The 24,147-nt window shown below is 39.0% G+C and overlaps 2 protein-coding genes and 1 non-coding gene across 4 annotated transcripts in view; 1 reads left to right on the top strand and 2 right to left on the bottom strand.

Moving 5' to 3' along the window:
- Window positions 1–5,528: 5,528 nt before the first annotated feature.
- On the bottom strand, window positions 5,529–7,156 carry fabp4a (fatty acid binding protein 4a). Its single transcript, XM_022209091.2, is given in 6 exon segments — window positions 5,529–5,820; window positions 6,359–6,399; window positions 6,402–6,459; window positions 6,584–6,642; window positions 6,645–6,758; window positions 6,980–7,156. Coding segments are annotated over 6 exon segments (396 nt in total). The 5' UTR covers window positions 7,053–7,156; the 3' UTR covers window positions 5,529–5,769.
- A 3,064-nt stretch (window positions 7,157–10,220) lies between these two features.
- LOC110961520 (uncharacterized) lies at window positions 10,221–16,061 on the bottom strand. Its single transcript, XR_007945014.1, has 3 exons — window positions 16,047–16,061; window positions 11,123–11,282; window positions 10,221–10,335 (listed from the first exon to the last, which is right to left on the bottom strand). It is a non-coding gene; the product is annotated as an uncharacterized LOC110961520 (transcript).
- Window positions 16,062–16,144: 83 nt separating this feature from the next.
- pag1 (phosphoprotein membrane anchor with glycosphingolipid microdomains 1) overlaps window positions 16,145–24,147 on the top strand; it is a 63,854-nt gene continuing 55,851 nt past the window's right edge. For both annotated transcript variants that reach the window (XM_051955203.1, XM_051955201.1), the window contains exon 1: window positions 16,145–16,367. The gene's annotated coding sequence lies outside the window, so the exon portion shown is untranslated. The remainder of the gene's footprint in view (window positions 16,368–24,147) is intronic.

Below are 24,147 nucleotides of genomic sequence, written 5' to 3'. Positions count from 1 at the left end.
CTTATTCTGTTTTTACTTCAGTTTTCCTGAAACCAAAGCTACTGAGACTCAACGACAATCTACAGTGAGAAAGTTGGTGTAAGATGTGTGAAGTTACTGCTGCTGCTCATTTCAGTACTGACACAATAAATAATAGTCTCTCATATTTTTAAAAGAAAATGTTTGTTCTTGGGTGTTTTCAATTTGTACCTCAAAGTGTATTCATTAGGAACAAGCATAAAGGCCTGTCCAGACAGTAAAAGACTGAGACAAAACAGGTTCTAGCCGTTAGTCACGGTATCTGTCTGGTTTCTAAATTTCTCCCTGATTCAATCATCACAATCACACGGCCAAAGAAAAGCAAATGCTCTATTTTCTTTTTTATCAGTCCCCCCTTATCTTCACATTTCTTCAGATGTGGAAATAAACAGCAACTTTGTGTCCCTGCATTCTGTTCACCGTTTTCTGGATTAGATTGTTGTGACTAAAATTTACAGACCCAGACAATACACTCATTGTACACTTCATATCTCCTAACATGTAGCTCACATTCACAAATGAACAAGTGACCACATTTAGTAGGAACTCACTGGAGATACAGGGTATTTGTTATCATGACTGTGCTAGAACCCACGTTCATTAGTGGAATAGTCTGTAATGTTGATGACTGCCTTTTAAGGCCTTGAAGAATCACTTTTACAAAGCATTGAGAATGTTAGAGGCAGAATCTGTCTTTGGTGTAGCTGCACACCAAATACTTATTATTGTAAGGGTACACAAGTCAAAAAAGACTGGAGACAATGCACTGTAAATCTTTAAACAGCAACCACAGGGTCAGCCACTGTCATTTCAGACAGTCTTGTTGATGTTTGTTATTTGGGATCCAAAACTAAGTTATGTAAAAGAATTTTCCTGAAATCTGAAAAACTATTTTCACACTTTGGATTTTGTGTTTCTATAGTTTTATTCTATCAAAGAAAAAGCCTCTTACCTGCTAAGCCAATTTAGGGTTGGTGTCTCCAGAAATATAATCCCTACAGCCATGAAATTTGGTGAAGACACAGACTTAGAATTTGCAACAGATCCAAATGGATGAAACAGCTTCAGCAGAAGATATTTTTAAAAGAATATTTGTCCTTAAAGTGGTAAAAAAAAAATTGCAAAACTATTAAACAAGATTGGCACATGAATCCTGACATTGTCGTCTCAGAATATGGCCATGCATCAGGGAAGAAAAATCCATTGATATAAAGACTGGTCAGTCAGTATCTTCAGGTAGTCAGCTGATCTCCATTCTTGGGAAACACTATGTTGCTGAACCTGAACAACCCCCAGATCATAACCCTAACCCCCACAGGCTGTAGACACCAGCCATGATGAGTGCATCACTTCATCTGCCTCTCTTCTTACCCTGATGCCCCCATCACTTTGGAACAGGGGTAAATCTGGACTCATCAGACACATTTGTTCCTCTAAGATGATGGTTCTCCACTATCTTTCAGGTTTAATAATGTTGTCGGACGGTTCTTTACCTGATTTTAGTAGTTTCAGAAATCTCCGTAGTTTTTTCTTTGCTTGATGCAGGCCGATAATTGACCTTTTCTGAGACAGATTAACATCCTTCCATGACCACGGAATATGTCTTGGATGTTGTATCCATGACATATCCTGTTCCAACATGGTTGTTTAAGAAATGAGAAGCTCTACTGCTCAGCTATAGGGTTAATAAGTTATTGCAGCTGAAACACTATTCATCACTGCAGTAATTATCCAATGGAAGGCTCTTACTATTTGTTTAGTTAAATCCAGGTGATAGCTTTTTTTTGGCCAGGCAGCATGTTCGTGCAAAGCTTCATTTTGCTTCCATGTTGTCTTCATGAGACGTGAGAGCACCTTTTTAATTTAAAGGAAAATAAAATTGGGTACAGGAGTAACGTGCTATGTGTTGCATGAGAATTAAAAACAATCTGCTTTGTCTGTTCTCAGCTTGATTAGCTTTACTGGAGGTTTTAGCAGGTCTGACTCTACCATCTCCAGATTTGTGCTCGACTTATTATCAGGACAAAGAGGAAGGACACATCGCACCTGCGTCTGCTTCCCTACATTGAGTCCTTGTTGGATTTTCATGTGTTATTGCTCACTTTTACGCCCAATCCATTTACTGCCCTTTATAGGCCCCCTTTCGTCACTGCAGATTGAGTCCTGCTGGTTAAGGTCACAACCTTATATTATACAACTCAGACACTTTTTTATTCATTAAAGCTTTGGTACTTTTTGATAAATGTTTTTATTTTTTTAAAATTCATTCCATTCATTTTGTGCTTTTTGCACCTCTGTCCTCGAGCCCCTTAACCTTATGCTCATTTAGTCCTAAACACTTAGTGCTATAGAAATATCGCTGTTATGCTAAAGCTCTCATGTCATGCATGTTTAGCCGCTGCGAACCACTTGAACATGAAGGTGTTTGTGTTGACTAAGTTTAAGTTAAGGACAAGCAGAGAGGGTGTCAACGCTACAACTCAGTGAGCTTTCCAGATGTTATGCAAAGGATGTGAGTTCATTCTTTTAAAAGTCCGAGACGATCTTTCTCTATACAAAACAACCCTAGTGTCAACAAGATACCTTTGTCTATCAGGATCAGAGCACACACCCAACACCCACTAAAAACACATGCACACCGGCAGATTACATGGTGCACCAGCCACTTGCAAGATATCCTACACCGTGCACCCACATTAGTTGACATTTCAGCGTGTTTTCTTGTGCATCACATCATCAGAGATATCCGAAACTTGAAGCCCTTGTTTCTTTAACTACTATCCTCTGCCAGTTCACTCTCAGTGGGCTTCTCACTATCTTTCATCCTTTCCTCAACAGTTTTCCTAATTGCGCTCTGCTGATGTAAGGTTCACCTCCGTAAACTGTAGGCAGCGGAGGAAGATCAGGACCTTTCCTCTCCAACAAAATACTTCCTGTTCCATCCTGTTTGGCTGCAGTATTATTTCAGATGGTCGGAGGAATATCTGCCTCATGCACATTGTTCGTGTTTATGATTGAACTGTTAACTTTAAATCGCTCAGCTCCTATAATATTCAAATATTGAAGCTACTTGCAGAATGTGACTCTTATTCCACTTTTAGATAATAAGAAAGCCGTAGACAAGATATAAGATGTCGGAGTTAAAACAGGGAGGTGGAGATCTGCTTCATTCCCTGCAGTTAGCCAAACACTGTGACGTGGAGGCCCATGGACTACAAGCAGTGCACCTGTAAGTTAATCCATAGCAGATGTGGTCTGATGTTATCATTCTTTTAGAGCACTTTCATGAGCATACATTGCATTTTGAGCAGACTTAACGCAAGTTTGGTTCAATGTAACGATCAATAAAGCAACAGATTAAAAAGCCATGAACAACATGCTCTTATTTAGCAGTTTATTAGATACACACAGCTAATATTTACTTAACACAACAGTCCCTGCAGTAAGTTATGACACGGTGAATGTTGCTTCTGCTAAAGGAGATAAGAAAGGAAGCATTTAGAGCAGGGGTGTCAAACTCATTTTAGTTCAGGGGTAACATACAGCACAATGTGATCCCAAGTAGGCCGGACCAGTAAAATTAGAGCATAATAACCTATAAATAACCACAACTACAAATTCGATTTTCTTTATGATCAAAACGACAAAGTCAGACAAAAAAGACAAAAAAACAACAAAAACAAGAAAAAATATTACAGTAATGACACATAAAACAAAGAAGCGAGAAACAAAATGACAAAAACTTAGACCAATGACACAAAGTATAACAAAAGAGACAAAAAATTGACCAAAAGGTACAAAGCAACAAAAAATGGACAAACGACAAGAACGAGACAGAAAATTACACAAATGGCACAAACAAGACCAAAAATGACGAAAGCAAGAAACAAAATGACTAACAAAACACACAAGTGAGAAAAAAGGAAACACAAAAAGACAAAGACAACAAAAATAAGACAATAAATTATAAAAATGAGACACAAAATGACAAAAGAACAAAGAACAATGAACAACCTAGTATTTTACTTTAACATAAACGTCAAAACAACTTGTCATGGTCTAGAAACTATGACCAGGGGTCTGTAGTCCCCGATGCAACAGCATGGGTTCGATTCCAGCTTTTTGCCCTTTGCTGCAGGTCTACCCCCTCGTTCTTTACCCTACTTTCCTGTCTGCCTTTTTACTAACTTGTCAAAAAATGGCCAAAAAAAATTATGTAAAAAAAAAGTTGAACTTTGGATGGATGAAGCAAGTGTGACAAGTTGTACAAGAAAAACAAAAAATATTGATAGAAAGACGCATCCAAGTAGAAGAGAGTCCAGAATTTGTAATATTAGACAGCTACTGAATCAGTGGCATGATGAGAAATAACATCTTAATAGTTTCCTTAAATATCAATTTGTGAACAAAATGTGCTTAAAATTTGACAACAGGCTTTTATCTCAATAACTATCTCAGAAAGTATTTGATACCAAGCAAAATCAAACAGATGTCTAGATTCCATGTTTTATGCTATAAAAAGATGTCTTTCAATGATTCTTCTGTTTCTCAGTGGATTGGAACAAGTCATGCTGATCAGTTTTTCATACATTTATTAGAGAGGATGTTGGGTTGTAGTGCTCCTTTTGTTCCTCTTCTGTGCACATTAAATATGTGTGCCGTTAAAAACACCACCAGTGACGCACTAAAACATCTCTACTATGTCGGCCCTTGTTATACTGTTCTACTCTCATTTACTTGGCATCTCCCAGAAGCTCAGATGCTGTACGTCCTTGACCGCTGCCGCTCCATTGTCCGACGTTGGCCCACAGTTCCACCTGGTTCTGCTGTTTTGGCCATTAGGTCCAATCAGTACTATCGTCTCCCTTTTCCTGCCATGGGAAAGTGGCCATTGCCTCTCGAACAATCTCCCCAACACACGAAAACACACAAACTTGAGCAGCGGCCAAAGGGTGGGGGTGGGGGGGCGTAATGTTTTCTAGTTTCTCCATGTCCAGCTGCCAGAACATGTGCAATGGGAAATGTTCGACTTCCCAAATAAGGAAGAGGGGATACGTTTCCCTGCTGACCTCTCCGCATGGTTGCACTCAATATTTCTAAAAAGAGTTCACATTCCTCAAAGAGTCCCTGCCAACACACACCATATATCATCGGAACAGCAGGATGGTTCGCTTCTTGACTTCTAAAGTTGAGTTTGTTATCTGACTTTGCAAAAAAAAAAAAAAAGGAAGTATGAAAGGACCGTACAAGCCAAAGTAGCTTGAAAACACGACTGCAGGTGGATTTATTTGCACTACTTTTTATCAACCCCTGGAATAAACCAAATCAGGAAATCAGCTTGTCAGATTAGCTCCCATTAGAGCACATTTTTGTCCGGCATTCCTCTGCATGCCCTGATGGTCGGAATGCTTTGAAGAATGCCATAATTGAACCGCTAATGACCAGCAGAGTTACTTTAATTATTAATATTTAACAAACACACACACACAGAGAGAGGCGCCACTTTGACAGATTTTTCATTCATTTTTATTCAAATCACCACAACAATTCCAAATGAAACCAAATGTGTCATGTTGGAGAACAGAGGCACAGAATTTTGATTTTTGGCAACACAGTGAGGGTAAAGAGAAGGAAGAAGAGAACACGCCGTTACTTTTAGTTTGGTATTACGCTCATTGAACTGAGCCTGTCGTCCAGCAATGCATCCAAAGAGTGGGCTGAGAGGAAAAATAAAAAAAACAGCCGCCACTGTTACTCCTTTACGTACGTCCTCACAGCAACCACGTCTCCCATTATGCATTTCTGTGTGAAAAGACAAGAGATGAGGTGAGTTTCTGGCTTGTAAAAGAAGCATTTGCAAAGAAGGTTGTGAGAATTTGGGCCATGCTTGTATGTTTTCTTACAAAATTCCAAATAACTTATCATACTTCGTAAGATTTTCATGATACAGCTCTTCCTCAGGTGTGGCTTTTTTTTGTGCCATTTTAGTACTTGGAGGCTCCTGCTATATTTGCATTTTCTGTAATTCAGCTCATTTAAAGTTTTTATTGTTTGAAATTACAGGATTAGTTGGAATACAGGCAGAATAACTGCACTTGTTATGAACACATGTAAAGATAGACTTGAATTAGAATGTGGTTGTCAAGTAGAATGAATTTGACTTGATGTTTTGGCACAAACATAAATAAAGACGGATTAAAGACTTTCAAAATGCAAGTTTTGCAAGTCACATGTGATTTCCTGCTTTGCAATTTAGCTAATTGAATCTACAGATGTATAATTTCGGAGCCAATAAAGGAATATTATATTTCACAAAAAAGTCACAAAAACAAATCCTTACCGCTATCAATTTCCCATCTTCAATCTCCCTCTCTATATTGTTTCTTTGCCATCCCAGTTCTGTTTCTGCACAAGCTTTCCGTTCTCCATGGTCACCACGGTCTGCAGAGCACAAAAACACACCAGACTTTTACCTCCAGCTCAGAAAACACTGTGATTTCAGTGTTTTGTTTGTTTTTTTGTTTTGTTTTGTTTTTTTACTCCTCCTCTCTGAGCAAACACTAACCCGTGTCTTCCTGTCGTCTGCGGTGGTCTCATCAAACGGCTCGTTGAGCTTGAACTTGATTCAGTGGTTTTGAAGGTGCTCTGAGACTTCAAGCAAACAGCCCCCTGGTCGTCCACGGACACTATTAAGTTGGGCTTGGTCCGGTTCCCCACCTGCCGGGTGGCAAAACCCACACCTGAGGAGAGGAGGGCAGAAAACTGAAGCTAATTCAGATATTTAGAAAGTCAAACTATGTCTACATTACATTTTAGTTGCTACACATATCACAAAGCAACATTTTTACATTACATTTAAAATTTCAAAAAGCTAGCATAACTTCACCATTAATGTTTAATTAGTATGTAACAGGTGTGTGATGTTTCTCCAAAAACTAACTTAAACCGTTCCCTCTCTTACCAATTGCTTTCATGTAGTCGTCAAAATTGTCGCTGGAAACCATCTTCCATGTCCCAACAAACTTCTCAACCATGTTTGCAGCCTAAGAAGTGATTATATCCTGGATATCCTGACTAACGGGCCGAGCTGTGACTCCTGGTACGGCTCTTCTTCCACTGTGGGAACAAACGGAGCGCTTTTAAAGGGACAGTCCGCTACTCAGCCACGCAGGAGGAGCCAATCACAGCCCTCGACGTCACATAACGAATCTCACCAAGTCCCGCCCCTGCCACTATCATACTAACTAAGTGGATTAAAGGGGTTGAATTGAAGTTTATCACTAATCTGCTTTTGTTTTTCTGTTTATTTTATAAGCTAAACTGGCATCTCTCACTTCTTTACACCAAGGTGTTTTAACATTTATTAGCTTGACTAGTTATCCTTTGCAGATATCTATATTTCAGCTCTTTCCAGTCAAAAAGAATATTTCAGAAATCCACAATGTCTTTATTTCGAGGATAAATGGCATCCCTTTAACCATTCATGTGTATCTCAGTATTAATATATCCACAGGATGAATTGCCATCATTACACTGTCTTGTAAATACAGCTGTTAAAAAAAAATGTGAACAAAACTGTGAAAATATCAACAAATAACTCTAAATTAAGGATATTTGTTCAGTTGATTTAAATGCTGCCAAACAGTGTCATTTTATGGTCGCACGTTTTTGAAATGGACATTAAGCGTGGTGTGGCTTGTAGTTTTTTTTTTTTAACTCTTTCTAATCAAAGAGAACATTTCACAATTCACAGTGTTGTTCATCCTTCAATAAATGTTACATTTTTTTTTTCATTCATGTGCCTTTCATTACAAATATCTACAGTTCTGCGGCAAATATGACAACACGGACTGTACATATCATCACAGTGTTTGAAAATCTAGTGTGAATACTACAGATTTCAGACTCACCTGTTAGAAATAAGAACTCCATTAGAATGAAAAAGGAATCATTGGCATTTCAAACTCTAGCTTTTCATATATTTTACTGCTCAACACGCCATAAGTTTATCAGTGATTGATAACTGATATATAAAGAATGATTAATAGAATAAAACAGTTAGCTGGAACATAAAAAACTGTTACGACTGACACATATTTTTGTATGTGAAAACACTGAATGTAATAATGTTATATCAGTGCTAATAATCACGAAGTCACAGATGCTAATGGAACAGATGGTAGCAAGCAGAGAGAACAGGATTTCAATCATCTGTGACTGGTGAGAGGATTTTTTTATTTCCTTTTCAGTGAAGCTGCATCTAAACTCTGTGAAACTTAGTTAAGCCTGCTGTGTCAAAGGTTAGAGCTTGCATAATGTTTTCTCAAACACCGGAATGGTCGCTTTTATCAGGAAAATTTCACATTATGCAAGGACAGGCAGTGACCCAAGACTGATCACAGCACATATTACCAGCTGAAGAACTAAAATGATCTGATTGATGTGGAAATGATGGCAAGAGGGAGCAGTGCCACTTCCTGTAACTTGACAGAGGTCAAGTTCATGTTTAAGTGCAAAAACACTCAGGCACGATTCAAAGTTATGAATTAAAGGTGAATTAACACCAGAAGCTGTGCATGTTACCAGTGAAATAGTTTTTATTGTACATGTCAAACAATATACACAATAAATACAAATAAATTCAACTCGCATAACAGGACGTGGTCTTTTTTCGCTTCAGCTTTTGCCCGTGGGTCCTTCGTGCAGCGGGACTGAAAGCGCTCAGCATTCCTGGTGTCACTTTGCCCCCTTCATCAGCAGCCGTTCTCCATCCACTGTCAGACACACAATGGAATGAGTCACAGTGACGCAACGTTCAAGGAGTACAAGGAGTGAAAGGTTGAGGAGTTAAACCCTGAGCAGAAGTCAAGTAACACGATGTAGCGGTTCGTCAGACCACTCTTCTGCTGACTACGGCCCATATTCTATTTTAGCTGTAAGCTCAGCTCACTGTGGGTGGGGTTCATGAGATCATACTGCAAAATCATCAGCATGACAATTCCCAGACTCGTAATACATCATGAGTTGTGTGCTGACTTTTACAGAGCAGGGGCGATGTAAAATTGAGGACTTTTGAAGTCCATGGGGATATATCTTACATATGTTTTATAATAAGTAAAAAACAATGTTTTTTATGTTCATTATGATCATGTCTTTACAAATTCCATATTATTTATTATGGAAACAATCACTTATTAATAAACAATGATTGGATATCACTAAAATGTCAACTAAATAACAGTCTGAATTGAATAACTACCACCATCTAATGAGCTAAACATAATAAAATGAGCTGATTCAAAAAATAGTTTTGATTGTGTACTTTTTATTAAGTTGAGATAATCATGACAGATTATCTATCTATCTATCTATAAACATACATATATTTTTTATAGGGGTTTTGCTAATTTCTTCTGTATTTGGGTTTATATATTATTGTTAATATTTTTGTTTGACTTTATTTTTTGATATAGATATTTTTGTTTTTTCTACATTTGTTTTATTTATATATTTTTGTTTTGTTCATTTTCTCTGTATTTGGGTTTATTCATTATTTTACTATTTAGATTTTTTGTGTTATTTTATATTACTTACTATATTTGGGTCTTACAGGCTAAAGGGAAGTGAGTGACTCCAGTGATGAATGCTGATTAAGTTGCTGCAGTCAGCCATAATGTATCTAGATATTTTTTCAGGGCAAACAGCTATTTACATGTTATGCACCATAGTCGCTGCCTAAAGGACTGGAAATAAAGGCGTGATGACGCAGTGTATTCACAGTGTGTCCTCCTGCATCCCTCTCACCACTGCAGAGCTTTTCCAGAGGAAAAAAAAAAAAGAGTCTTAGCCTGAAAGGCAAATCTTGTAGTGAAAATGACTAACAAATTCAACAATCTAGTCTCTTTGTCTACTCGAATATCACATTCATTGAAAAATAGTGAGCAATAGCCAAGCTTTTATCTCAAACAGGCATGTTGAAAGACGAATATGCTGTAAATATTCAAAGTTTTTTACTTTGTGGTCACTTTTACATTTGTCTGTGATATAAATTTTGAATTCGAAGCTACCTAAATAGCTATACTGTGACTTTTCAAACAGCTCAGTAAACAGCAACTACTATCTAAGGGTTAAAGATAGCACATGTAACACTCCAGCTCTGACCACACTACCTAATATCTGAATGTTGAGACATCATACTTACCAAAAGTAGTAACGTCCACTACAGGTTCAGATTTGTCGTGCGTCACCGTGGTTATCACTTCACAGTTCATGTTAGTAGATCGAGCCTTTTCTGAGCCCACCAAGAGCAAAAACTCCCTGTGAGACAAGAAAAAGACTTATTTAACTACTGTGCGATACGCTTTTACTCCACTGCATTTGTTTTATTGCTGTAATTAATGAACAGATGCAAAAATTATGAACCAAATATATTGTAATTGCACTATTATGATATATAGCTTCACACCAAACCAGGCAGCTGTATGTAAAAAAGACAAAATGAGCTCCACCTCAAGCTAAGACAGGGGTGCCAAACTCCGTTCCTGGAGGACCACTATCCTGCATGTTTTAGATGTTTCCCTCTTCCAACACACCTGATTCAAATGATCAGGCTCGTTATCAGGCTTCTGCTGAGCTTAATGATAAGCTGATCATTTGAATCAGGTGTGTTGGTAGAGGGAAACATCTAAAACATGCAGGATAGTGGCCCTCCAGGAACTGAGTTTGACACCCCTGAGCTAAGACGTTAAGTTACTGCTTCTACATCAGTAATAGAAATCCCATGATAGCTTCCTTTACGATGAGTTCTTATCATTTCAAGAACACTTTGCTGGTAAAACCTGAGTGTGTTCTTATTTAAGTAAAACTGTATTCGAGTTTTTTTAAAATTAAATTTAGTATTAAAGAAGTGGGCAGAAGGGTAAGGAGCTCCTATTAAATCAGTCAGACAGGCTTCATAACCAGAGTCCATTCAATAACAAGCTAGCATGTCATCTGGAGGTCTGACTGCTGTTCGCAAAACTGTCAAAATATCACTTTCATCCATCGTCCAGCCACACAGAACCACCCTGAGACACAGCAGCAGCACTCTACGTGCGTTTCTTACCGTGTTGAGCGAACATTGGACTCGAAGGGACAAAACTGGACCGCGATTTTCTTCACAGCCTTCAGCAGCACGGTCGACTTACTGGACGCCGCCATGTTTTCTTCGGTGACGTTTAACCCCGTCAGAGAGTGACGCTGCTGCTGAGGACCAGCAGGGGGAGCTAGAGGATCAAAAAACAGCTGGGTCAGTGGCTGGGAAATTAATACAGAAATTAAACTGTAATGAGGTGAAAAGTGACCTGAGGCTTTTATTAAGCAGGATGTGAGAGGCCTGTTTAATATAGAAGTCTTAGATTATAATGATAATGGTGATTTATATAGACATTTTAAACATGTGTAGTTAAAATGGAACACTGCTCTCAGTTATTTTGACAGAAAATAACTGAGGATCACAAAGTATTTGGGTCAATATATAATTGAGGGACTTCGAAGTCCAAAGGATATTTCTTGCATACATTCTTATTAAATTTTTAAAAGTAATGTTTTTTATGTTCATTATGATCACGTCTTTACAAATTCCATAATTATTTATTATGGAAACAATCACTTATTAATAAAAATGACTGGATATCACTAAAATGTCAACTAAATAACTGTCTGGATTTAATAACAACCACCTTTTAATTAGCTAAACAATAATAAATGAGGCTCATTCAGATTCTTCGATTGTGTTCTTTCATTAGTTGTTAATGTGTTGTGAGTCAAAGTGTAGATTTATGGCATGTCAACAGGTTTCCTACAGTATCTTTAGAATAACTTTCAATTTCAATGTACTCATTTGTGGTATAATATTTATAGAATCTTTCTGGGGGAAAAATGCCATGTGGTGTTGATTTCAGGCCTGAAAACAGCAAAAATGTAAACTATGTTACAAAAAGTCCCACAACTAATATTGACCCGGGATGTCTTCCTGAAACTAAGCTAATAAGATTAGCATAGCCATGTTTAGCTCACCACTAAGTTTTACCGCACTAATGAAAGCTCTGGAGATTTATTTGTGAATTTGTGAATGGAAAAGTAGGCAAATATGGTTAGTCATGGTCACAATAATTTTAAAAAGGCCTGTTTTAGTAAAACTTAAAAAATAATCAATGATGAGAAAGACAGAGAGGTAAAGGAAATGCTAAACACAACAGTTCAGCGGTTTCACATTCGAGTACTACAAAGTGTTTTGTATTTTATTGTACGGTTATTGGAGACATGACTGTCCTCTTTAGTTTCTCTGTCTGTTTTTAATATCCAAGTGAAATGTATTTGTCTAATTTCACATTTGTTTATTATAAACACTTCTTTTGAAAGATGCTATACAGATACAGTTTTTCTTCTTCTTCTCTTTATATCAGACTTTATGTGATAATGAAAGTGAAACACTGGGGCGTCATTAGGGGGACTTAAGCCAGTTCTAAATCTTTGAATCTTAAATTGATTAATTCCACATTTTAAGTTAAATGAATATAGTGAATAATGAGAGCCACTCTGCCTACAGAAACGTAGGCTATCACACATTCTTTCTATGCTTGGCCCACCATTTGTTGGTTCTTAAAGGCCTTTAAACTTTTATAGCCAATTCCATTTAACAGTAATGTGGGTGATTGACTCTTTAAGGAATTCAGGTGAAGAAATGTAGGGAAAAAGGTTTTCAATAAGATAATAACCAAAATAAACATAACACAATCAAGACTTCTACATTGAACAGTGACTTTACTACATCTAAATAAACAGAACTGAGTTCTGTCTTTTAAAGCAGATGTTACTGATAATTGTTGTAGATGTGAGAATCATCTTACACTTTCCTCTCAGAACCTCCCTTTTCTTTCTTGTCTCATCTACTTTGTTTTACATCCATTTTATTGTTGATTTTAACTTGATTGGCTTTTGTCCCCGTAAATGTTAACAAATGCCAGTGTCAGAGCTTTATTTCATCATTTCTGTAACTTCAGACAGGAAGGAGCAGGTAATACTTTCCATGATAATTCTTTAATGACGACATCACATCAGAAGCAGCATGGCTTTGATTGGGTAATTTTAAATTCAACCCAGTCAGAGGTTTGTAAACAGTTCATTACAACATGACAAAGCTCATTACAGCAAACTGAGAGGAAAAGCGACTGTGGCACCTTCCTGTAATCATCAAGTCCACGAGCAGAATTATGTTAGAGACGAGTGGGGGCTGCGGTGGGTCTGTCAGAACTAAGTCAATAAAGGAGGTGCTGCTCTCCAAATAGACAATCAAACAGGCACATCTCATAATCAAATAGACAGGGAGGATGGGAAATGGTCCGAGGCAAGCTGTGCTTCCTGCATTACGGCAGATGAAAAAAGGTCAAAAGCCTGTCAGGGGCATAAAAAAGAGTCAGAAAGTGGAAATAAATTTCACTTCTGACTGCGTAAGCACTTGAGTCAAATTTAATTACAGCATGAAATAAGTGTCTGCAAGCACTGGGGGATGGAGTCAAAACAACCATTTTGCCAATTTTAAGTAGCAAATTCAATTTTTTTTTTTTTTTTACACTGGAGAGCATCAACGTGTGGGAGTTTATCTCAAGGATGCTTTTAATGTGACTTCTGCATTTTCTCAATAAATGAATAATTTCATTTGCTTCTTTTTGTTTGTCTGGAAAAACAATGCATCCTAATCACCTTATCTGCTCGTTTTGTGCTTTACTTTAACTCCGCATTTGCACTTCCTTGACCTCTGTTCACTGTAAGCTATTTATAGGCCGCCTGTTTTCAGAGCGTGCGAAGAACAAATGTGTTATTCTCAGAGCTCGTACAAATTTCTCCTGACTTTAACACGCCTTGAGTCTCTTTCCTGAATGTCCGACCCGGCTGGTGACAGTTAGACAGTGGAGGCACGGGGCTCTAAATTTAGACACGAAGGCAGAAGCATTTCCTACACACACCCCTCACACACACACACACACACACATATACTTAATAAGTTGCACTGTATGTACTGCAGTAAGTAAGTGGGGGAGAGGGCGCTCAGAAACAATGAATGCTCAGGGGGATGGTTGACCTGAAAGGAGGGAAAACATAGGTATTGTCTTGGTGTAGCATTTCATCTGTAGTGGTCTCTGCAGAGCACAATAATAAGTTCTGAAACTGTCTCACAAGGAAGCTGTGGTGCTTCTACGAAAACTATTAGTGCTGCTATGTCTTCTTCTGCTACAGTACATGTACCTCTCCATATTCCCACCTCGGGTGACTCCAATTTGACAGACTGTAGAAGCTTGTGATATTCAGACTGTTAAATACGAAGCTCCACTTGAGAGAGTGAATTGGGAAAGATATAACAATGTATGAGTGAACGCCCAGGAGGTTTCTTGTGGAAATACCAGTAATTACCTCTGGAGAGAAGGCGTTCCTATAATACACGGTATGCAAGGAATGGCACTTTGGTGCAACTCCGTTCATTCTATTCATCGTTCAAGTGGTGCCTCAAGAACTCCTGGGAATCAAGAAGGGCGTTCCCAGAAGATGAATAACACGAATGTAGTATTCAGTGACGAAGTTGGAGAAATAAAACAGAAGGCACAGCAGTTAAATTATAGCTCTCACACTTCCCAAGCTTCCCCATCAAAATAAACTAGCATGAAACCCATAAATCATGGTAGTCATAAACCAGTAAAAAATTTTTTAAGAAGTTTCCATTTAGTTCCTCGGGGCAATCTGCTCTCCAGAAAGCTGCTCATGTGAAAGTTACAGGATTCCCTGAGTGTCTCTCCCTTCAACACAGCTTTTATATTCTGAAAAGTTTTAGGAATGCTTCAGTGCATATTTTTTGTTCTAGCAGGTTATTGCATTTTGCTAAACTCTGCACACATGAAAGGCAGTGTGTTCTCAGGCTGCACACCATCGAGTTATAACATTGCACATAAAATTAATGTGTGCTTATGTCACTGCAGAAGCGTGTAAATAACCCTCACATATTTATTGTTTATGAAAACATTCAAATATATCTATACTGCTTATTCATGAGGAATATTTGGATTTGTTGGACTTTTCTGTATAATATTGTCAAGTGTTAATGGTAATTCTTAACGTAGCCTAATTTGATAAACTAATAATTATTAATATTAAACACAGTCAGGTTAATTTGTCACATATGTAATACTTTAGGGTCCAACCATAATATTTAAACTAATCAGATACATTTATATAATCAATAATATTCTGTAGTCTTAAACTTAATGTTTAAATTAGTCACTTAAATCTTAATACTAAAATATGTCAGATAAATATATATATTCAGTATATAATATTTTAAGGTCTTAACCTTATTAAGGAAATTTGTCAAGTACATTTTTACTGTATATAATGCAATTAATTCATTTACTTAATAATATGGTCTTATCCTCAATTTTTGAAATAATTAGACTAATGCATATGATAAATAATATCCTATGGTCTTAACCTTAATGCTTAAATTAGTCAGGGGAATTTATTTAACAAATAATATTCTAAGGTCTTCACCATAATATTTCAATTTGATAAATAAATAATATTCCAAGGTCCTAAACCTTAAACTGGCTTGGTGAATCTATATTACATGTAAAATATTGCTAGGTCTTAAATTCAATGCTGAAATCAGTCAGGTAAATTTATTCACCACAAACTACATCTCAGGTCTTAATTGTAGCTATTAAATTCGGGGCGTAAATATTTGTTATGAAGGCAAATATTTTAGCTGTTTATCTTAACATTTAAATCAGTCAGGTACATTTGAAACATCCACTTTGTCTTGGGAAAAGGACTTTGGCTCAGTGATTTTTGTTTTGAATGTGATATATAAACAAATGAATAAATGAATAAATGAAACTATGCACAGAGCTGCCATAAAAATAACACAAGAATGCTTATATATAGTTATTTTTTATACAAATCAACAATTATGGTGTTAAAGTGATAAAAAAAAAAGTAACCTGAAGCAGCAGAAAACCAGCATAACGTTGTCCGACTACATTTCCCATGAAGCAGTGCGCGGCTGCTCTCCTCCTCCCAGCAGTAGCAGCAGCGTCCTGACTGTGGCAGTGAGCGGAGCGAACTGAAAGTGAACGGAGCGGCTCCGGTTCTCTCACGTCCTGAAATGCGCTCAGAGCTGAACACTGAGTCCGTCCGCCGCCCTCACAACATCTCATCTCCTTAATGCGGCGCAGGAAGTCTCTGGAAGCGACACTTTCTCCTCCAGGAACCTCTGAATGCTGAATTTTCTCTCTCCGGACACTCAGTCCTCTGTTTCTCTGGTAAGTCCCCCGCTCCTCATCCTCACATCTCACTGCGTGTAAAAGTTGTTTTGTTTATTTCCCGGAGTGCGGTTGTGTTGTGTTGGAGGGAAAGTTCACGGACGCACACTGAGCTGTTTGTGACTGCGGCAGCCCCGGTGGTCGCAGTGAAAAAGCAGAATGTGAGGCAGGGACTTGTTGCCCTGCAGAAAACGTGAGTCCTCCAAATTAGACTCCCTGTATGCTGCATGAGCACTGAAATGCAACAATTTGACTCATTTTCTGCCTCATTTTCACATATTTTGCTCTCTTATTTTTGCTGCAGTGCCTTTAAATACTTAAAACTGTAGTAACTCGAGTGTAAAACCACATAACCTTGCTGTTACCTTCACATTTCCATCACCTCATCGCTCAGTATTCCTATAAATAAGTTAGCTTTTCTCATTGTTTGTTCTTGTAAATCAGATTGTGCAATAACTGGCTCCTTTTATTAACATTAATGGGAACCTGTCAGATCCTCATAACCTTAAGATACACCTAAACTTGATGACACCGTGTTGGATGTTGCTCTAAGCCCCTCCGGACATCCTCAGACTTTCTCTGCCTCCTCCTCCTCCTCCCTCATTGACACTGACAAGCTCAGCCTTCTCCTGCGTAGCTTAAAGCGTGCACGCTTGGCCAAACACTCATACTGTATGTGCATACGAGATGCAGATTCTCACGCTATTCTGCATTCAGCATCCCCGCTCTGTAATTGGAAATTTTTCTTCTCTCTTTCCCTGCTCACCTGCCACATAAATAAACACCTCCTTTCACAGTCTGTCAGTTCCCTATTTCCTCCCTCCCTCTCTCTCACATACATGAGCAAACAGAGCCAAATGCCAACCAACAGAAAACCCCTCTGTCCATCCTTCCTTCCTGCTTCGCTCTGTTGATGTGTTGCTGAATACGTCGGGCAGAACATTTACCCTGCAGCAGCACGGGCTCTCACAGAAGTTGACATTCACTTGGGCAAACACAATTTGCACTTGTTTAGGTTCCCATCGCAGTCGCTGCACTTCCTTGTGCTACGTCAAACATATATGATTACTCTCTTTCCTGACAGCATCTTGATAAAGATAAATGAATAATCGAGGCATAAGCTGACGCCACAGAGCGGTTCCTAATTCGTGCCTTACCCCCTTGTTGTCCTGCGGGTCAAAATTGACCCGGTTTAAAGTTTGAAAATGTCAAAAAATATATATATTTTCACAGTGAAACTTCTGATGTACACATTTTTGGGAAATTTTTCAACATTTTTGATGGGAAGAAAAGAAATGTTAAAGTTTCTTTAAGAACATTCACAAAAAAATCAACCAAAATCCAGCGAAATTCGCTGGATTTTGGTTGATTTTTTTGTGAATGTTCTTTAAGAAAATATTAGAAGCTTTACTGTTAGCTATATAATCACTTTAGATATATTTAGTATTTTTTAAAGATTTTTACTAATTTTTTGAAAATATTTACAAGAATTTTCTTTCTAAATTTAGGGGATTTTTTTAAAATAAAACTTTTCATCGAAACTTTTAAGGAATTATTGGAATTTTCTTCCTGAATTTTTGGATTTTTTTTCAGACAAGGAAACAATATTTTTTGGTGCCCGTAAATGAGGACAACAGGAGGGTTAAAATCAGTTCCTTCCTCCAGCTTTGCATGTGACAGCAACAATAAATGCCATTCAGTATTTAAGCCAAAAAAGGATTTGAGTGATGTTTCAAAAATCCCAAAAGGGCTAAAATGACTAAATCTCTGCCGCTCTACAAGCAGTTGACTGTAAAGAGGACGGCAGCGTGGCAAATACTTTGTGACAGTTTTAACTCCGGAGTATTCAAAGCGTGCTGCTAATGCTGGAATTTGAATGCGGATGAAGCCGGCTGCATGCAGCTGTTTTACAGAAGCAAGGAGATGAGTGAGGGTAGCAGAAGGAGAGCTCGGAAAAGGATTTACCAAGGACTGTGGAGTGGGCATGAATGATGGATTGGAATTTTTAGAATTTTTGCCTAAATTTCTGTAAAAATGTCCGACTTTATTGACACCTTTATTCTACGTCCACATGAATCCCGCCAGATCTGGATTCACAGCTTAAAAATGATAAGTTTCCAGACAAGTTTTAGTCATTTTGCAAGGATTTTTTATCCACGTTGACGCACCTGCATCTAGAGTAAACAACTAATTTGCTTTTTCTTCTTTCAGCTTGTGTCTGCAACGACTAAAACAGCCTTTTTCTGTGCTTGTTTATAACCTGACTTCTGATTCAGGTGTGGTAATTTTTGGGCTTTCCTTCTACACTGATGAGCCATAACATTAAAACCACCTGCCTAATGCTGAGTAGATCCACTTTGTGCCACCAAAACAGGTTTTGCTTATTGGGACATGGACAGGGAACCTCTAAGGGTGTCCTGTAGCATCTGGTACTGGGATGTTGGTAGAGGATACTTTGGGTCCTTCAGGTTGGAGGTCTGCTCTGGAGAATCCATGGATGCTGGGTCAACACATTGGGCTCTTGGTTGCGTTCCTCGAGCATTTCCTCAGCAGTGTTTCTGGAGAATTCATGGATGCTCTAATCAGTTTGGGATCTTGGGAGTTTGAAGGGTAGGTCATCATATTGGGCTCTTGGTCATGTTCCTCAGACATTTCCTTCACAGTTTTTCTGGTGTTTCTGAAGAATTTATGGATGCTCAATCAGTTTAGGATCTTGGGAATTTGAAGGATGGGTCAATGACATTGGGTTCTTGGTCATGTTCTCGAGCGTTTCCTTAGCAGTTATTCTGGTGTTTTCTAGTGTTTCTGCAGAGTTCATGGATGCTCAATCAGTTTGGGATCTTGGGAATTTGAAGGATTTGAAGGTTCTTGGTCATATTCCTTGAGCATTTTCTTAGCAGCTTTTCTGGTGTTTTGCGGAGAATTCATGGATGCTCGGCCAGATTGGTATCTTGGGAGCTTGAAGGATGGGTCATCACATTGGGGTCTTGTTCCTCGTGTCACTTTTGAGCAGTTTTTCCTGTGTGGCAGAGTGTGTTGTCCTGCTGTTGGGATGCTTCATTGCCAGATGGTGTCACAGTAACATAAGTGAATGTCTGGACCCAAAGTCTCCCAGCAGAACGTTCCATTGTAATGAAATGATCAACGTTTTTCATGTCACCTGACAGTTTTAATGTTTTGAGTGAGCCGTGTAAATGCCACCTGCTAGCCAATTTGGTCAAATGCAGATACAAAAAGTACTGATTTCTCTCAGGAACTAATAATAACCCAATTCTGAAAGTTGGATTTTGAGTCATTTAGTGACTCAAAAGTGGTAAAATGACTTTGCAAAAAGTCATTTGCATGACCGAAACTGCTCTGTATTCTGGAGCTGTGTGGCCGAACAGCTGCCTGTACTTTTACGCTCATTAAAGCAGGTCATAATGTGTCTGGTCTGATGGAGAACCCGGTGATTCTGCCACTGCTGTTCCGGGCCCGGAGGTCCTGCTGCCGAAAGGATAAAGCTTAATCGCGTTGTGTTTTGACTGCTGCGTGAGTAGAGTTTCATCATAGCCTGTCAAGACGTCGTTTAGCAGACTGCACACATTTCACAGTCACTTAGGCTTTAACAAGCAAGATGCCCATCCCCGTCATTGGAAGGCAAACAGCGGAGTGTTTGGCGGTGCACCCCTGGTTTTACAATTACCCTGCGTGCCCTGTTTGACACCCCTGTCCATCTGAGACTAGCACCTCAGGGAATGAGAGGGAAGATTGAGTCTGGAGCTGTGATGTGACTACCAAGGAGTCACGATTGCCCTCGACTGAGTAGGATTCTATTATGAAAATGGAAATGTGCTGTTGTTGCACCGAGTATTTGTTCGGTCATTGATCTGGAACAGAGCGAAATGGAGGAGCAGAGTGTAATTATTTTCCCCTTTTGATGCAGCTTCTGCTCTATTAGTCAGGAGGCGATTTTCAGTAGAGGGGTAACAGCAAACGAGCTGGACGAAAAAAATTAGCTTCTCATTTCTAAGCTCACAGTTGGGACGTTGTGGCTTCTCATGTTATAGGTGTTGGTTTTGTTTCAAGAAATAAAGTCTAAACATTGCGGTTGAGGTATGCCTCTGTGGGCTAATGGCACAGCTCTTGTAAGCAGCAAACTGTCAAGGAGACACCCATCTGTGCTTTCATATTTACATATGCAGAACTTCCGGGGCTGATCTGACTGGGTTTCAATCCCCATCTGTAGAAAACTTCCCTCCACTGCAATGCACTGAGTCTATAATAAAAGTTTCTGCATGATTTCTGCATTTGATCATCGTTTATCTCCCAACTTTGTCTGTAATTTGGCTATATGAGGGTCTGTCATCTTAGAAAGACAGAAAGGGAACTAGCTCGCTGGTGGAGAAATTAATCATTAGCTGTGCACTTGTTCACTCCGGCTGAATAAGGGCGGCTGCTGAAAACGTCTCGTGTCCTCTGCTTGTAAAGATTAGGAGGTTCAGACAGAGTGAGAAATGCAGACAGAAACAGATTCAATCAGGGAGCAAAGAGTGGACTGAGCAAGAAAAAAAGCTATTAGACGGCGAGTGGGACAGAGGAGGGGAATAAAAAATGAGAGAGCAATTCTAATAATAAAAGAGGATATTGATCTACAGTGCATGAGTTGGGGTTATCACTGCTTGCTCCTCTCTGTCTCCTTCAACATTACTGGCCCTCGCACAATTGATTTCATTTGTTGCCTAACATTGTAAAGGGCACTTGGATGAGTGTGTGTTTTCTGATGAAAGCACATTTGAGGTGGTTATTAGAAAGCACCTCTTTTTTTTAAGAAGGGGACACAAAGTACACAGTCTTCAAAGGCTGCACTTGATAGAGTTTATGGACTTCCAACAGGTTTCGGCTCAGAAATGTAAATTCCCGCTGTAAAAGTTGACAAGTATTAATGTTGAAAGAGCTTCTTCAGAGCAGGAAATGCTTCTAGCTGCTCATTTTAAGCAGGGGAATTACCTATGTTCTACTGAGCTCAAATATTACCAGAGTTAGTTTGACTGATCAGGTAGTTTGAACAATGATCAATCAGCAAATGTGGACTTTTTGCAGCTTCATGACTGTTCAGGTATTAACTACACTGGACTTCAGGATATTAGAAAGTGAAAGGCTTTAAACAACTCTGCATATTTGTGTGAAAGTCTATATATGTAGCCAAGTTCCGCTTCTAACAGCAAAAGGCAAACACCTCAGAGACAAGAATCCAGTGAGCTCATTATGTAAGCATACCAAACGTAGGAATGTAAAATCTCATGTGTGTGTGTGTTTGCAAACAGCGCGTTACTTCATTGTCGGAGCAGAACTTGTTTGTCTTGACGTACAGTAGTTGGAATCTGCCTGATCATGCCCTCAGACAAACACTGTAAACAACTAGTTCTCACTCTCAGGGTGTCAGATATTGCCATTTTGAAGAAATGTCTCAGAGGAACGCTCAAGATGACCTCTGGGTGTCAACCCCACCCTGTCCAATATTAGACACTACTAGATGTATTCGGGTTTTTCCAGTGTTGTGCAGTTGTTTATATTTTCGGCGTTACAATTTCATCATGTGTGAAGTCCTCCCTAGATCTCTCTGCTCAAACTTTGTTTCAGCAAATTCTACAGCTGCGCTACAAGGACAGGAGTTGCACATGCCTATATTACGTTGACATCCATCTATTGTGCATGTATGGAATGGAGTCCAATAAGCTGATAGGTGGATTAGAAAGTGGTATAATAACAATTATGTTTCCATAGAATCTGCAGCTGTCATTTTGCATGTCTGTACTGGAGACTTTTAACAAGAAGACTAGTGTTTCTGTTCGTTATTTCCTTTACTTAGTTTTGTTTTTGTGTGTGATTTAAGTCTCTGCTTCATTTGCTGTTTACTTTTATTCGTTAGTCAGTTCAAAACTGCTTACTGAAGGTCGTAAAAAGATCATGGTTTGGGTTATCCCTTTCACAGTATTAACTAGGGATGTTAGTGATTATTCGTTAATCAATTGACGGTAACAATTAACAGGTAGGAGATGAAGGACATGTATGTTACTGTTTAATACTGTAATGACCCGTGGTGGTCAATCTGACTCTCAGCAGTTCAATGTTGGCAATCAGAGAGCATTATGGGAGTTGGATAGTAAAGTGGCACCATGAGAAAGTCTCCCATGATGCTTAATGCCTACTGGCCAGAGTCCTTGTTTTTAAACGAGTTGAAGTTTGCTTTGTTAGTGTCAGTGTGGGTACAGTGGTTGATTGTGTATGACTTTATAGCAGCGCATCTCATGTGTGGCCTATGTTCAGGTGGACATCGGAACACAAAATTATGTCAATTAACTTCATTTTGTGTTACTGTTTAATCAAGTATTGACTTGTGGATGTTATTATTATGGCTAACTTATCCTTTGAACTCCACTGATATATTGGTTTACCAGTATTATAGGCAGATATTGGGATGCCACAGCTATATAAGTATCAGTATCAACATATATGGACAAAAAACAAATACGAAATATAATACAGGAAAAAACATGTTTAGAGTAAGTAGAATTGGGGTCATGACTCAAGCTGTTTACGATGGTCCTAGTACTTTCTTTGTACTTTCTGCAGCACATGTAGCAGAGTAGGGAATCAGAGTTGAGGGCTCACCAGATAGGTTGTAAAATCAATTGCTGGAAAATTGCTAAACAATGACCCCATCAAACCACTCTAACATACTAAACATAAAAAGCATTGGCTCATAGGGGCGGCATGGCTCAGTGGGTAGAGTGGCCGTCTTATAACTGGAAGGTTGCCGGTTTGATCCTCGGCCCGTCGTGCTCATGTCGAGGTGTCCCTGAGTAAGACACCGAACCCCTAATTGCGGCCTGGTGGGTCGTGGTTAGCGCCTTGCATGGCAGCTTCCACCATCAGTGTGTGAATGGGTGAATGTGACATATACATGTAAAGCGCTTTGGATAAAAGCGCTATATAATACAACCATTTATATATTGATATCAGAATCTGTTACTCCCTAAATAGTTTCGGCTCAAAAAACTCTCCCAGCTGAGAAATCCTACTATGGACTTCATGGCGTCTCAGATTTTTTTTTATAGGTCTATTAAACTACCTTGCACTTTGAAAAAGGAAGCCAAAGGCTATCCAGCACATTAAAATGTGACAAAGCGGCCATATGTGACCGCTGGGTTGCATGGTTGACACATTCACACATGCTAACAGACGTAGAGTAAATGCACCCTCGGGTTATTCCAATACACACAGACATGAGCCCCATTATAATACACAGTACACATGCATGTTTTGGAATAATCTTCTCTCCCACTCTTGACTGTGCATGCAGCAGCTTCCACTTACAGATTGTTTACCTCTTTCATACATACAGCACATAGAAGGACACACTGTTATCAACTCACAGTGCCCTTAGCAATTTCTCGAGGATTACAAGGTGTTTCAACTTGTGTCGGCTATCCTGCAGCTCTGGGTTTGTGCACCGACTCGCTCTCTCTGCTGCAGCTCAGAAACCCACCTCACCTCTACAGAGGAGAGGATGAGTGGAGGGATTGGAGAGAGTGTGGCGTATTCAAGGCAAGTAAACATTGTGGAAGCAATTAATTGAGATTGCCTGAGAGGAAGCTCTAATGGAAATCAGAGTCCCTCTCCCAAGGATTGTGGGGTAATTGAAGGATATTCTCCCCCTGCTGTTAGAATCTACATCTAGAGGAGGGTAGGGGATCTGAAATGACTTGCATTCTGTCATTGATGTCTTTTGTAGAGA

The sequence above is a fragment of the Acanthochromis polyacanthus genome, chromosome 11 (assembly GCF_021347895.1).
Source record: "Acanthochromis polyacanthus isolate Apoly-LR-REF ecotype Palm Island chromosome 11, KAUST_Apoly_ChrSc, whole genome shotgun sequence".
Classification (NCBI taxonomy): Eukaryota; Metazoa; Chordata; class Actinopteri; family Pomacentridae; genus Acanthochromis; species Acanthochromis polyacanthus.
Note: the sequence above shows the minus strand (reverse complement) of the source record. Positions and strands in the feature narration are given on the sequence as shown.